This window comes from Gopherus evgoodei, chromosome 4 (assembly GCF_007399415.2).
Source record: "Gopherus evgoodei ecotype Sinaloan lineage chromosome 4, rGopEvg1_v1.p, whole genome shotgun sequence".
Classification (NCBI taxonomy): Eukaryota; Metazoa; Chordata; order Testudines; family Testudinidae; genus Gopherus; species Gopherus evgoodei.
In genome coordinates, this window is record NC_044325.1 from 130,508,567 (window position 1) to 130,523,948 (window position 15,382).

The 15,382-nt window shown below is 46.9% G+C and overlaps 1 protein-coding gene across 3 annotated transcripts in view; it reads right to left on the reverse strand.

Annotated features, from left to right (window-relative positions):
• Positions 1–518: 518 nt before the first annotated feature.
• The window catches only part of KLHL12 (kelch like family member 12), a 76,850-nt gene continuing 61,986 nt past the window's right edge, over positions 519–15,382 (reverse strand). For 2 of the 3 annotated variants that reach the window (XM_030561064.1, XM_030561066.1), the window contains 2 exons: positions 7,982–8,168; positions 5,901–7,408 (listed from right to left, as the gene is read on the reverse strand). In XM_030561064.1, the coding sequence (XP_030416924.1) occupies positions 7,282–7,408; positions 7,982–8,168 (314 nt within the window). In that variant the 3' untranslated portion in view covers positions 5,901–7,281. Of the gene's footprint in view, positions 1,583–5,900; positions 7,409–7,981; positions 8,169–15,382 lie in introns of those variants that run through there. The other variant, XM_030561065.1, reaches the window with a different exon arrangement.

Below are 15,382 nucleotides of genomic sequence, written 5' to 3' on the forward strand. Positions count from 1 at the left end.
ACTGGAGCCTGATTGTCAAATAGAAGCTGAGCTCTGGCCAGATTAGCAAAAGTGTTCATTTCATACTGTGACCTCAGCTATGACCTAACACGCTGAGTTCTGGAAACCTGGCCTCCGGGATTTGTCTAGGCTAGAATTTGTGGCCCTGTTGCAACTCAATTAATTACCAATTAATGCAAGTTAACTAATAGGACTCTAAATGCTAGTCTAGATACTTCACAAAGGTCTGTTGCGGGAGTCAAGTTTAAGGTTTGGCCTGGGAGTCTGTGATAAAGGTGCTTTCACAAAATACAGCACAAAGGTGGCCTTTAAAAACCAAATTACTATATATACTAATATTTCTGGTAAAAAAGTGAAGCATCAAAGAGCGGGGGGTCAGCTTATAAACGGATCTACACCAAAATTTGATGATTTTAAACACTATGGAATTATTGAATATCTAATACACTGTTGTTTTGTTTACCTGGAGTATCCACAGGCACGGAGACCCTCAGCTCCCAGTGGCCGTAGTTCGCTGTTCCCAGTCAATAGGAGCTGCAGGAAGTGGCTGGGAATGGCTCAGTGCAGCTAGAGGGAGCTGAGGGGCTTCATGCCTGCGGACGCTCCAGGTAAACAAAACGTCTGAACCCACCAGCAGCCTACCTGACAAGCCAGGAGCCAAAGTTTGCCGTCCATTTATTGATGTCAATACTGCAGCATTTTAAAGTTGCAAAGGCTTTGTTTAGTGGACTAGATTGGCTTGAAATGAATACTAAAAGAGCAGTGCTGCAGAACTGCATGATATTTGCCTCATGCATTTCACAAAATGTTATGCCTTACAAGCCAATCAGAAAAAAACCCATGAACGATAGTACTATAGCACTGGTGTCAGTCCGCTAGTGTGTAATTTGATCTCTTCATGCATTTCTGCCAGTGGACCTCGTAAGTCTCGAGCCAATATGAAAATATAACACACAGAATCAATGGAATCGCTAATAAAATTTAAATAGCCTGTTATCACCACAAACATGCCAATCTACAGGGCTGCTTTGAAATAAACAAAGAACAATAATAATTTGACAGTGATAAAGCTGGTGACATTCCTATATAAAGTCCTAAAAAATCTATAACTATAATAATCTATTTTCATACTAGTATTTAAAATGAACGGTGAAATCAAAAGAAAATGGTCTGCTTATCACACAGCCTTCAAACTTAAAAGTTGTTGAATATGCAGAAGCAAACAATAATTACACTACTGCTCATGAATTCTGTATCAATGAGAAGCAAGTAAGAGAATGGTGAAAAAAATAAACACTAAAAGACATGCCAAGAAGCAAGAAAAAACATCCAACGAAGTGTGCTTCCTTTCCTGAGCTAGAAAAAGATCTCAATAATTGGGTTGTTGAATGACAACAAAATAGGTACATTGTCACTAGAACTGGAATTCGTCTGCATGCTCTGCAAATGTCAAAAGATGACAAATACAAGTCAGTAAAGCTGTCAATGTTTGTCGCATCAGCATTTGGGGTACTGCTTCATGAACTGTCATAGTCTCGGTCTTCGTCAGCGAACAAAGACAGCACAAAAGCTGCCGAGACATCTGGAAGAAAAAAATCGAATCTTTCCAAAGGTTTATTATAAAATATCGAAAGGAATATGCATTTGAACGGTCACAAATAGCAAATATGGACGAAACACCAATGACATTCCATCTCCTGAGCAACAGAACGGCAACCGGTGTTGGTGAAAAAAGTTTTAATTAAAACCACTGGCCATGAAAAAATCCATTTTACGATGGTTTTATTGTGTTTGGCAAATGGATCAAAGCTCCCGCGTGTTATTTTTAAAAGAAAAACCTTACCTAAAAACATGAAATTTCCTGCTGATGTAATCGTACGTGCACATGAAAAGGGATGGATGAAAGTGGGACTATTGAATGGCTGGAAAAGTGTGGAATAATAGACCAGGAGCACTTTTCAAGAAACCTGCTATGCTCGTTTGGGACATGTTCAGGGCATACAAGATGGATGAGGTGAAAAAAGTGGCCAAAAATATGAAAACTACTTTGGCTGTAATATCTGGTGGCTTAACTTCAGTTTTTGATGTCTGCCTGAACAAACCCTTTAAAGACAGGCTATGCAGAATGTGGTCTGAATAGATGTGCTCAGGCATGGTGAAGTTGACAAAAGGTGGGAATCTTATGAAACCCGAAATCAATCTGGTTGCTCAGTGGGTCAAGGATGCGTGCGTGTCCTTTCCCTCGGAAATGACAGAAAAATCAATTCGGAAATGCTGTATCAGCAATGCACTCGATGGGTCAGAAGATTATGCCATATTTGATGATGACACAACAGAGACTGATGATGAGAAGGAATCTGAGTCTGAAGATGACACTGCTGACATCTACGATGACAATGCAGGTGCAGCTGTGACTGAAGCCGAGTTTAGTGAACTGCTTGGTGAATCAGAGACTGATTCAGACGTTGAAGGATTTTAAGACTTTTTAAAGTCTCATATTGTTCTAAGGTACTTATTTAAATATCAATTTGCTGATTTTAAATATTGACTGTAATTGTGAAGGTGAAAACGTATTAGTTCAGTTATTATTATAACAGCAGGTTTTTCGTTAGATTACATTAAAATAATTCTGGCAAAACTTTTGAGTGTTTCTTTGTGATGCCAACTTTTAAAATATAGCAAGGGTTGGCAAACTTTGTCTCCTGGCCTGTCAGTGTAAGCTGCTGGTGGGTGGGACATTTTGTTTACTTGGAGCACCTACAGGCACAAGTCCCTCAGCTCCCAGTGGCCGCAGTTTGCCGTTCCCAGGCAATGGGAGTTGCGGGAAGTGGCGTTACTTCCCGCAGCTCCCATTGGCTGGGGACAGCAAACCGCGGCCATTGGGAGCTGAGGGGCTCCGTGCCTGCGAACGCTCCAGGTAAACGAAACATCCAGGCCTGCTAGTGGCTTACCTTAATGGGTCAGGAGCCAAAGTTTGCCAACCCCTGAAATATAAGGCCAGCTTATGAAAGGGTCATAGTTTTTGCTATTTTCCCAAGGTATCCATCTTGGGAGGCTGGCTTATAAACAAATGGCTAATAAACAAGTATATACGGTAACTAGTTTGATTGGGTTAATGTGACTTGTCACATCCCTTCCCATGTTAGCTTTGTCCTGACTAAGATTTAAAGGTGTGATGATAGCGTGCCTTAGCTGATGTCTCCTAACACTCACCCTACACTCTGGTGGAAACAGGGCAGTGTGGATTTCAGCATGCACTACACTGGGCGAGTTGACGTTTGGCTCCCCCAGGCTCCAATATGCACTATTTAGCACGTATGAAAGTAAGCCTCACCCCTTCTAAACTGGAGTTGTAAAACACCTGTGTTAGAAGTTATTAGCTAACACAGAAAACACCTTTTATCCCAGTCCAGAAGTACCAGAGATTAGCCTCTACAGTGGCATCACTGCCAAGTTTTGTTCATCTTCATGTGGAACATCTAATGTAAATATAATACACTAATTTGCACATGTGAAAATAATTTGCATATAACCATAATTTCACCTTTACAAAAATGGCCTGGATTTAGTGCTGGTGAAGGCATCACCTATATGACAGCACTGTTGAACAAAGCCCTCATTCTCCTCCATGCTGTCAAGCCAGCAGGCCTCACCACTAATCTGGAGATGGATGATGTTTCTGCTAACAGGGTAGCAAGGAGATCAGTGGTAACAGACAGCTCATTCGATAATTATTTTTTCAGAACTATAACGTAACCAGTTTGTTGGCTAGATAGTTTTTACACAGTGCTGGTGTAACTGTGGTGGGCCCAGGATACTGGACAGACAAGGTGAGGGAGGTGATATCTTTTATTGGACCAACTTCTGTTGGTGAGAGAGACAAGCTTTCAAGCTTACACAGAGACCTTCTTCACCAAGAAGAGTGTGGTGTAAGCTCAATAGCATGTCCTCTCACCAACAGAAGTTCAACAAAATATCACCTCAGCCACCTTGTCCAGCTAGTTTTTAATCCATTTAGTATGTGCTGCTTTGATTTTGTTCAGTGCTATTTTTAAATAAGAATTCCATACAGTAGCCAGTCAAAAACATGAGTCTAAATATATCACACTTACCTTTACCAACCAAATTTGTAATTTCATCAAAAAACAGTATCAAGTTGGCTTGGCAAGATCTATTTTCCACAAAACCATACTGAATGGCCTGAATTATGCTGCCATTCTTTAATTGTTTACTGACTGCATCCAGCCTCAGCTTTTCCATTATTTTACCAAGGATTGATGTTAGGCTAAGCACATTAGAGTTACCTGGGTTGTCCCATTTACCCTTTTAAAACCTTGATGCTACATTGCCCTTTTTAAAAAAAAAAAAAAAGCAGTCCTCTGAAACTTCTGGAACAGTCCAAGATTTTAAAAATTCCACATCAATGGTCAAGAGAACTCCTAGACCAACTCTCTTAAAACTCTTGGGTGCAAGTTATCCAGTTTGCTGATTTAAGAATGCTTAACTTTAGCTGCTGCGGTTTAACATCCTCCCCAGTTGCTGTTGGAACAGAGTATTTCATTATCACTGTAAGGCATGAAATCATCATCTAGCTTCTTTTGAAACACAGAAGAAATATTTATTGAGCACTTCTGCCTTTTCTCAATCAATATATACAATTTTACCATCTCCATCACTAATCAACCTAGACTACTGTTAGGATTTCTTTTATTTGTGATATATTTAGCAATGCATTGCCCCTCCAACAAATACAACTTTTACAATACAGCTCTTCCTAGAAAGGTCCCCTATAACCTGATTTAGGCCCTGTTATTTCATTCGTTGGAATGAAATGAAGTCAGCAGAACCAAGCATCGACCACCATCACTGGTGGGAGGTGGACAATAGGGAAACTGGAGGTGGAAGCCTGGGGCCTGATGTTAGAAAGCAGCACAAAAGGCCTCTGCATGGAACCTGACCTAAAAAAGGTCAGAGGAGCTGCTGCATGCTTCGAGTGTAGACCATCCCCCCTTTGCTGTGATTATAGCCTGGGAACTCTCAGGAGTCTCTCTCCTCATGCCAGTAACTCATAGGAGGTTTGGCTTAGGCCATTTCCTATTTACTGCTCTGGGATCCTGCATGCAGTTATGGAAATAGTTAGTGCTTCCCAGCGAGTACTGGATAGGGCTCCTGTTTGGATCTTATTCCTACATGGGAGCTCACACTTCATCAGAAAGGCATTTCCTCATATACTCATTGCTTAGGAAGAGGGCTAGAGAGTGGTCCAGCCAGTACCTCTGCTCTCCCCTTAATGCAGAGAGGGTCAGCACTGCAGGAAACCTGCATGTTTAAAATCCAGAAAACATGAGGAGACAATGTTTGCAAGGGGACTAAGTCACAAGCTAGAGGATTGCAAGAGCACCCTCAACCCAGGACCAGGATCACTGAAGGATTTGGTGAGGGTGGGGAGGGAGGCACTCAATTACACCATTGGCAAGAAAGCAAATACAAGCTGCTGTTTTCAGGCTCAACAGGAAATACAACACACAACAAGCGGTGCCTCACCCCACTAGCTCAAAAGTAACACATTTCTCAATCTCCATCTAGATTAGATGTTCCATGAATCACATAAATGTCCAATCCTTTCCTGAATCCTCCTAAATTGGCCTCAAATCGATTTGGCAGCAGCAAATTCTTCTAGACCTCCTATCCCCAAAAGATGTTTGTAACACTGACCACAATGGACAGGACACATCTATTAAGAACCATCCACCCAGGCTTGTAAACTGCAGGTCAAAAAGTCACAGCTGAAGAGAACTTCAACATGGATGACTAACTGGTCTAAGGAGGGTCTTTTAAGGCAACTGTACGGGTGTATCCACAACATAGCCCTTAAATGCATGACTAGAGGGCAGAGAACAAACTCCTACAGATATTTTATTTTTGATACTTTCACTAAAAAGATACATAGGAAATGAAACACAAAACATGTGATAGGAACAAATGGAGGAATTCAGAGTGTTGGCTGAAAGTGCATCATTAACTCCTTCTACCGTGTCCCTGGTCCCATCCCATCCCTGAAGCACAGAATCAACAGCACACGAAAAGAGCAGCACTACCCAAAACCCAGACATTGTGGGAGGCTTGGTAGGAGTGACTGAGGCTTCTGATCCTTGATCCAAAGATGTAAGATGGGCTAAAGGGGATGGCAGTCTAGCAAGCTAATGGATGAAGCTGCATTATTTGCAGCTTTAGCTGTGGAGCTTGGACTGTATGTTTTGTACACAGCATTATGGGCATGAGAAGATGAGGTCTTAGGAGCCAAGGAAGTAAACAACTGAGAGTAAAGGCATGAAAAGGGTTTGAAGTGCCAGTTCTAGATGCCTTGTGTCTTGAGGCAGGGAATGGCTCTTATTCAGTAGTACATGTACGTTCTAAATTGATCCTGAGTCCTGTCTACCCTCCCATGTCTCAGTCACCAAGGGATCTGCTGGTTCCACTGTTCTGCACAATGACAAACACTAACAGGGTTGTGGTGAGCAGCAGAGTGAGGTTTCTGCTGCCAGAATAAGCTCTCACTCCCAAGACAAGTCCATCAATCTTCTTGAAGAAAATGCAACCATGTTAAACACATTATTCTCCTCACCTCTTCCAGTCTGTTTCCAGTAGGCAGACTGGGATACTGCAGTGTTGCCAACACCCCAATCTCCACTTCTCCCTCCTCCACTATTATCTGGAGTGCCAGCCCTTCTCCTCCACTGGGTCTCAGTAGTTGAAAGCATTAGTGTGCAAATTCTGTCCTTTGTACCCAGGTCCATGTATAACCTGCAGGTGTAGCTCCAGTGCAGCGCATACTGGCAATCATCTGCATGGAAGTGCACTTGGTACATGGAACACTTAGCTTTAAACATTTAGTTTGTATGAGAATCTGAAGCTGGCATATCAAGAACAGTTTGGATTCCACCCTCAAACATGTCAGATCAGCTGTAAGTACGTATCTTCCTAAACATTCATTAGGCTGGCTAACCAGCCAAAGCTCCAAGCGTATCTGCTGTGTTGATAAAGTTAGCTGTTGGGTTGGCAGAGGATGCAACTTCTCCTGACACACCCAAGTACCTTTTTCTAGCTTCACACAGAGCTCTTGATTTCAAGTGGCTGCTGGGGAGATGTCTTTGTCCACACAACGTATCAAGCAGTCCCTGCATCCCCAGCTATCAGGAACAGTCTCTGCAAATCACGTAAGACTCTCCTCCTTCAGCCTGTCCTTCTCAAGGAGTTTCTCTCACCTGGGCTTCTCCAAAGTCACTTCTCCCGAAGGACACAAACACCAGCATCACAACGCTGTGTCCCTAGGGAGGTCACCACTTCCCAGCTGTCAATGATGGGATCATAGCACTCAATGCTGCTCAGCAGCGAGTTGCCATCATACCTGCAAAGGACAGAGGGCTACAGGTGAGCAATGATTTCTGAGAGGGAGAGAGGGGAGTACAGAGCCCTGGGTGGGAGCTTAAGGAGTTACCCTGGGCATTCGAAGGCCCAGAATGCTGCTAAAGGTCTGTGTACAGGGAAGGAGGGCTGAATTAAGATCAGTACAGCAGTTCCAGAGCACCTCTCCCACCATCTCCCTGGCCAGCTCAGCAGCGTTCCAGCACGTGGCGCTGCTTGTTTAATTCACTATGGTGATACCATGACCTGTCAGTCTTTGGGTGCGCCAAAAGGGAAATACATGGAGAGCCCCTGTTTTGAAGCTCTACTGCAGGATCTGCATCCATTGCACTAAACTTACTTGCTGGCTATTAGTTTGCTTAGTGACAACAAACCACTCCCCCTCCCCCAGCCTGGGTTGGACCCTCCCTGCTAATACGTTTTAAACATGGCTGTCCTCGTCTGCACTAAGGATTAAGTCTTGTTTAGCAGCATGTTAGAGGACTCCTTTCCTACCACCAAACAAGTTCCCAGTATAGACAACCCCTCAAAGACCAGCAAGACCCACCCTTCTTACCCAGCTATTGCATACAGCCGTCCCCTCAGCACGGTGGCACCCACGTAGCAACGAGGTGTTGTCATACTCGTCACAGTAGTCCAGGAATCAGTGCGAACGTTATAGGCTTCCACAGAGGAGAGATGCGCTGTCCCATCAAACCCACCAACAACGTAAATGTGATCGTTCAACAACGCTACTCCTGCTCCTGGAAGGGGAAGGGGAGTTATGCTGAGCAATAGTGACCAGCACACGATTATCACTGCAGCTAGGCTGGATGGAGAGCACTCTCCCCATAACTGCAACTCTATGGCAGGGATGCTACTACACTTAACAGGGATGGAAAGGACATATCTTACTTGCTTCAACTTTCTGCAAAATAGCTTGTTAGAGTTCAAGTGTTTCCTGATTGTTCTTACCTCAAAGGAGACACTTTGGTGAAAGTTTGGTAAACTCTGTGGTTTTCATTCATCCATTCAACTGAAAAAAAGATGGTTATTCACCTTTGTAACTGTTGTCTTCGAGATGTGTTGCTCATATCCATTCCAATTAGGTGTGCGTGCGCTGCGTGCACGGCCATCAGAGAAACTTTTACCCTAGCAACACCCGGTGGGTTGGCCGCAGAGCCCCCTGGAGTGGCGCCTTCATGGCGCTGGATATATACCTTGGCCAACCCAGCGCCCCCTCAGTTCCTTCTTGCCAGCTACTTCAATAAAGGGGAAGGAGGGCAGGTCTGTAATGGATATGAGCAACACATCTCGAAGAACAACAGTTACAAAGGAGAAAGGATAGCTCAGTGGTTTAAGCACTGGCCTACTAAACCCGGGGTTGTGAGTTCAATCCTTGAGAGGACCATTTAGGGATCGGGGTACCCTGTCAGGGACAATACTTGGTCCTGCTAGTAAAGGCAGAGGACTAGACTCAATGACCTTTCAATGTCCCTTCCAGTTCTATAAGATAGGTATATCTCCATATATGATATTATTATTAAAGGTGAGTAACCATCTTTTCTTCTTCAAGTGCTTGCTCACATTGATTCCAATTAGGTGACTCCCAAGCCTTACCTAGGCGGTGGGGTCGGAGTGAAGTACCGTGGATTGTAGGATCGCCCTACCAAATGCTGCATCATCTCTGGCTTGTCTAATGATGGCATAGTGTGAGGCAAACGTATGCACTGAAGACCAAGTAGCAGCTCTACAGATCTCCTGGATTGGCACCTGGGCCAGGAAGTCTGCCGACGAGGCTTGAGCCCTCGTGGAGTGAGCAGTGAGATGGGGGGTCGGGATCCCGGCCAGATCATAGCAAGCACAAATACATGATGTGATCCAAGAAGAGATGCACCGGGAGGAGACCGGAAGACCCTTTATCTGGTCTGCTACCACGATGAAGAGCTGTGTTGTTTTCAGGAATGGTTTCATACATTCAGTGTATAAGACAAGAGCCCTACAAACATCGAGGGAGTGAAGCCGTTGTTCCTGACTATTGGTGTAAAGTTTTGTAAAGAAAATCAGGAGGAAGATATCCTGGTTGATATGAAAAGTCGATACCACCTTGGGAAGAAAGGCAGAATGAGGTCATAGCTGCACCTTATCTGTATGGAAGATTGTGAAAGGTGGTTCTGATGTAAGAGCCCTGAGCTCAGAGACCCACCTCACCGAAGTGATCGCAACGAGGAAAGCTGTTTTCCAAGAGAGGTACAAAAGGCAACATGTGGCCAAAGGTTCAAACAGAGGTTCCATAAGTCTGGAGAGGACCAAGTTGAGGTCCCAAGTGGGTATAGGAAAATGAGGTGGATGACATTGGGGTGGAGTGACCACTCATGGTATTAAAAGGACCTGCTGAGGTGGTCCACCAACGTGTTCTGGACCCCTGGTAGAAACAATGCCACTAGGTGAATGGAATGGGCTATGCAGAACTCCCAGAGTCGAATGGCCTCTTGACAGAAGGGGGAGGAACAAGCCCTCCCTCGCTTGCTGATGTAGAACATGGCCATGGTGTTGTCTGTGAGGACCAGCACACAATGACCATGCAACCACTCCCAAAAGGCTTGTCATGCAAGATGCACTGCCATCAGCTCCCATACATTGATATGAAGAGAGAGATTGAATGCGGCCCATAGACCTTGCGTCTGGATGTCCCCGAGGTGGGCCCATCCGAGGGCTGACACGTCCGTGATGAGGGACAAGGAGGGTTGAAGAGTGTGGAAGGGGACTCCTTCGCATACCACCCTTGGGTCTAGCCACCATTGGAAGGAGGCCAGGATACTTTCCAGAACAGTGACCACCAGGTTCAGGCTGTCTTGACCTGGGCGGCAGACAGATGCCAGGGAGGCCTGAAGCGGTCGGAGCCGAAGTCTAGCATGTCTGGTCAAGTATGTGCAGGAAGCCGACCAGGAGACTCGGGCATGTTCTTGCCGTTGAGGTTAGGAACCTCTGAAGGTTCTGGATGAGGCCCGTCAGAAAGTGGAAACGCGCGTCCGGCAGGAGGGCTTGGGCACGCATGAAATCTAGGATCGCCCCGTTCAATTCTATTCTATTCTCTGGGTTGGTTCTAGAGTCGACTTCGCCAAACTGAAGAGAAGACCTAATAGAGAAAATGTGTCCATGACCACTTGAACGTGGGATTGCACCTGTTCTTTGGTATGACCTTGGATGAGCCAGTCATCGAGATACGGGTATACCTGTATCCGTCTCCGACGAAGGGAGGCTGCCACAACTGCCACACATTTGGTGAACACCTGGGAGGCCATGGAAAGACGCAACGGAAGGACCGTCAACAGGTAGTGTTCGCGGTTGACCACAAAGCGGAGGAAGTGTCTTTGTGCCAGATGGATTGCTATGTGGAAATATGCGTCCTTCATGTCGAGGGCAGCATACCAGTCTCCAGGGAAGGTATAATGGTACCCAAGGAGATCATGTGGAACTTAATGAATTTGTTGAGTCCGCGCAAGTCCAAAATAGGCTGAAGCCCGCCCTTTTCCTTGGGTATTAGGAAGTGATGTGAGTAAAACCCCTTGTCCCTTAGCTCCCTTGGAACCTCCTTGATTGCCCCCATGGATAAGAGTGTTTGACCCTCCTGAATGAGGAGTTGCTCGTGAGAATGGTCCCTGAAGAGACAAGGGGAGGGAAGGTGGGGAGAAAGAAAATTGGACAGAGTAACCCCTTTCCACCGTGCGAAGAACCCAACGGTCTGTGGTTATACGGGACCAAGCACAGTGGAAATGGGATAAACAATTCAGGAAGGGTGGGGTAGGATCCTGACTGAGGTCCGGTACATCATCCAGTACATCGAACATCCCTTCAAAAGTTTTGCTGAGGGCTTGGAGGGGCCTTGGCTGGGTTGGTGGTTGGAGGGTTTCCTCCTGGTATTGCACCCCTGCCTCCTGTAGAAGTCCTGCCTCAGCCGAGGAGGAGGATAGGAGCTTTGGGGCTGAGGCTTAAATGGCTTCCTCTGGGTAGCTGGTGTGTGCATCCCCAGCGATCACATTATGGCCCTTGAGTCCTTAAGGCTCTGAAGCCTCGAGTCAGTTTTGTCTGAAAACAGGCCCTCTCCATCAAAGGGAAGATCATGTAATGTTTGCTGAAGCTCCGGTGGTAAGCCAGAAGCTTACAGCCAAGATATACGTCTCATTGCAATGCCCGAAGAGAGGGTCCAAGCAGCAGAGTCTGCGGTGTCCAACAAGGCCTGTAATGAGGTCCTCGCCACCGTCTTGCCCTCTTTCACCAAGGCTCCAAACTCCTCTCTGGACTCCAAAGGAACCAGCTCCTTGAACTTTAACATGGAGTTCCAAGAGTTGTAGCTGTATTGGCTCAGGAGCACCTGCTGGTTTGTGATCTGGAGCTGAAGACCGCCTGAGGAGTAAACTTTGCGCCCAAATAAATTGAGGCATTTGGCCTCTTTTGATTTGAGTGCTGGGGCTTGCTGACCATGGCACTCCTTCTCATTCACTGAGGCTACCACCAGTGAAAAGGGCTGTGGATGTGTGTACAGATAGTCATATCCTTTGGAGGGGACAAAGTACTTCCACTCCACCCCTTTAGTAGTTGGAGGAATGGACGTGCATATTTGCCAGATTGTTCTGGCTGTGGTCTGAATGGTCCAGATGAGCAGTAGGGCCACCCTGGATGGAGCCTCTGCGGACAAAATGTCAACCACAGGGTCCTCCACCTCTAGAACCTCCTCCGCTTGGAGATTCATATTCTGCACCACCCTACGTAAGAGGTCCTGGTGGGCACAATGGTCTATTGGGGGGGGACCCGAAATAGCAATGCCTGCCACTGCCTCATCAGGTGAGGATGAGGAGGAGGCCACAGGAGGAAGAGGATCATCTGGGCCATCTTGGTCAGCTGCGTCTCGGAGTCCTGAGCCCACGATTTCAGCGTCCGGACCCAGAAGTGGGGCTGGAGGAGGTTCTGGAGCCTGGATGGACAACGCCCCAGTTTCCATGCCCCCAGGAGCAAGATGGCTGATGGAGACCTCTGGTACTCGCGACTCGGAGAGGGCTGAATGAGAAGGCCCTGATGGAGCACCCTGGGCCTCGTGGTACGCCCAGGATGTCCAAAAGGGCCACTGAGTAGACCCTTGGACCAGACCTTGTCTCTACGCCTGCCAACGAGCAACCCCTGAATTCAGATGTGATCCAAGTGGCGGCGGTCTGATAGACGCGACCCCGCGTCTGACTCTGTCAAATGAGAGGCAGATCGCGATGGAGATTGGTACCACGAAGATGGAAAGCGATGCCGCGAGAGGGAGAGGTGCCATGACCTAGATCAATGCTGGGATCTGGACCAGTGCCAAGATCTGGACCTAGACCTCGACGGTGATAGTCGTTGGGAGTGGCGTCTGGACCGAGAACGGTGTACAGACCGTTGCTGAGACTGGTGCCGGGAGTCTGAACAGTGCTGTGAGTACGACCACTGCCGCAAAGGAGAGTGGTGCCGGGACTGCGAGCGACGTCGGTACTGCGAGTGGTGTCGGGAGCAGGAATGGTGCCAAAAGCAGGAACGGTGCTATGGCTCAACCGACAATGCCAGGTGGATAAGGGCCGGCTTGCCCCGGGATGGGACCACACGAGCAGCCTCTTTCTGCTGAGGGGATGCCGACGCTGTCATAGCAATCAGATCCCTTGCAGCCGCAAATGTGTCTGGAGTTGATGGCAACTGGACTTCAACCACGCTATGTGTCGGGGAGTCCAGACTCACCGGCTCCGCTCTCAGTGCCGGAGTCAATGGTGCCGAAGTCGGCACTTGTGCCCCTGGTTGCTCCTCTATGGGATGCGGTGCCGAGGATGGGTCCAGGGAAGCTCGTGTCTGCTGAGGTGGGCCAGCATTTACTGGTCTATAGTGCCACTTCTGACCAGGTGAGTGCAAGCGGTGCCAGACCGATGGTGCTGGCTGCGGTGACAGGGAATGCCGGTGCCATGGGTCTCTATCAGAGTCCGACTGCAGTGCAGTCCCTACTGTTGCAACCAGGGCGCTGCGCACTGAAGCGCTTGGTGCTGGGTCTTGACACGGTGCTGGAGGTTGAGGGCTAAGAGCCACCTCCATGAGGAGCTGACACAAACGAAAGTCCCACTCCTTTTTAGTCCAGGGCCAAAAACCTTTGCAGATCCTGCAGTTCTTGGTCTGATGAGACTCCCCCAGACACTTTAGGCAAGAGCCATGGGGGTCGCCTGTTGGCATGGGCTTGGAGCAGGACAACCAGGGTTTAAAGGCCAGAGCCTTGGGCCTGAACCCAAGCTACCGGTGGGGAGGAGGGAAGATCACTGCCAACCCGCTAAGTAGAACTATTTATACTATAACTATATAAAAACTAATTATACTAACTATAAACTATTAACAAACTATTAACACTGTTCAGAGGAATAACACTAGGGAGAGTGGAGAGCAGCAAAGCCGGGCTCCACAGTTCCAACGACTGTCATGGATGGTAAGAAGGAACGGAGGGGGCGCTGCATCGGCAGGGATATATATCCAGCGCCATGAAGGTGCCACTCCAGGGGGCTCCACGACTGACCCACTGGGTGTTGCTAGGGTAAAAGTTCACCGACGACCATGCATGCAGCGCACACACACCTAATTGGAATCAATATGAGCAAGCACTCGAACAGCAACAACTGGATTTCTCTGCTTTTAGTGGACAGTTTGGGCAATACGCATGGGGAGGGGACAGGGCACTGGGGTCAGGCTGCAGACAGAGCTGAAGCAATAGCTCTAAACATGCTTGCCCAACTCAAGGGTGCAGAAAGGTTTAAACCCAATGGAACTGCCATGATTCTACTGAGTGTGTGTGGGAGGCCATGCTGGGGGACTCAGTGCAGAGGAGTAGTTTGATGGCCGTACAAATGAGTGGATCCATTAATATGCACACATAGGTATAACCCCTGCACAGTGCATGCATTTATCTCTGGCTGCTACTCAGCTCATTGGCTGTAGCGGGGAGAAGGCAACTGCTCTGCACCAAGCTGGAGATGGAATTCCTTTACCCCATCCCTCTTAGACCTTCTTCACACAGTCAGGCAATATCTGGCCCTACGTACATGAAGGCTGCTGTCATCAACCTCAGTGATGTGGTGGCACTGAAGCACAGCAGAATTAATATCCCACCTTGCTCCAAAATGACCATACCTATTGGATAAGGTCAAAGTGACCCTTTCCCTGGGATGTGGTTTACTGGTAACTCAAATAACAGAAAATAAACCTCACCCTAAACTCTTTCCCAGCCTGATTGTTCCTAGCTACACTACCTTTCAGATCTGGTGCAGCTGTGAAGCACCTACCCCACTGAGCCAGCAGAATGTGCTCAGTAACTTTATGCAGGGTTCTAAATCCTGCTAAGAGTGAAGGTTAACAGCTGAGCCCTGGATAGATTCATAGATTCCAAGGCCAGAAAGGACCACTCTGATCATCTACTCTGACCTCCTGTAAAACACAGGCCAAAGAACGTCCCCAAAAGAATTCCTGAGCACATCAGTGAAAAACATCCCTTCTTGATTTAAAAATGGTCAGTGATGGAGAATCTACCATGACCCTTGGTCAGTTGTTCCAATGGTTAATTACCTGTTAACAGTGTATATCTTATTTCCAATCTGAATCTGTATCTCTAGTCAGGGTTGTAAATACTGCCACCTTGTTACAGTCAACACTATTAACTATTTTACTGCTGATCATCTTCACAGAAACATCCAGCTACCCTGGGATTCTATTCTATACGTTATTGTTTTATACTGCACTCACCACCATAGTATCCAAGAGCCTTCCAGTAATGCATTAAGCCATTTGACTATATATCGGTTACATGTTTATTCTCTCATTTTCTCCCCATATGGAGAAGCACATGAAGTGGGGTATCTTGGGTTGGCAGCATCTATTATTTTTAAATATAGGTATACATGTTGCTATGTGCTTATAGTACAGAAAGCAA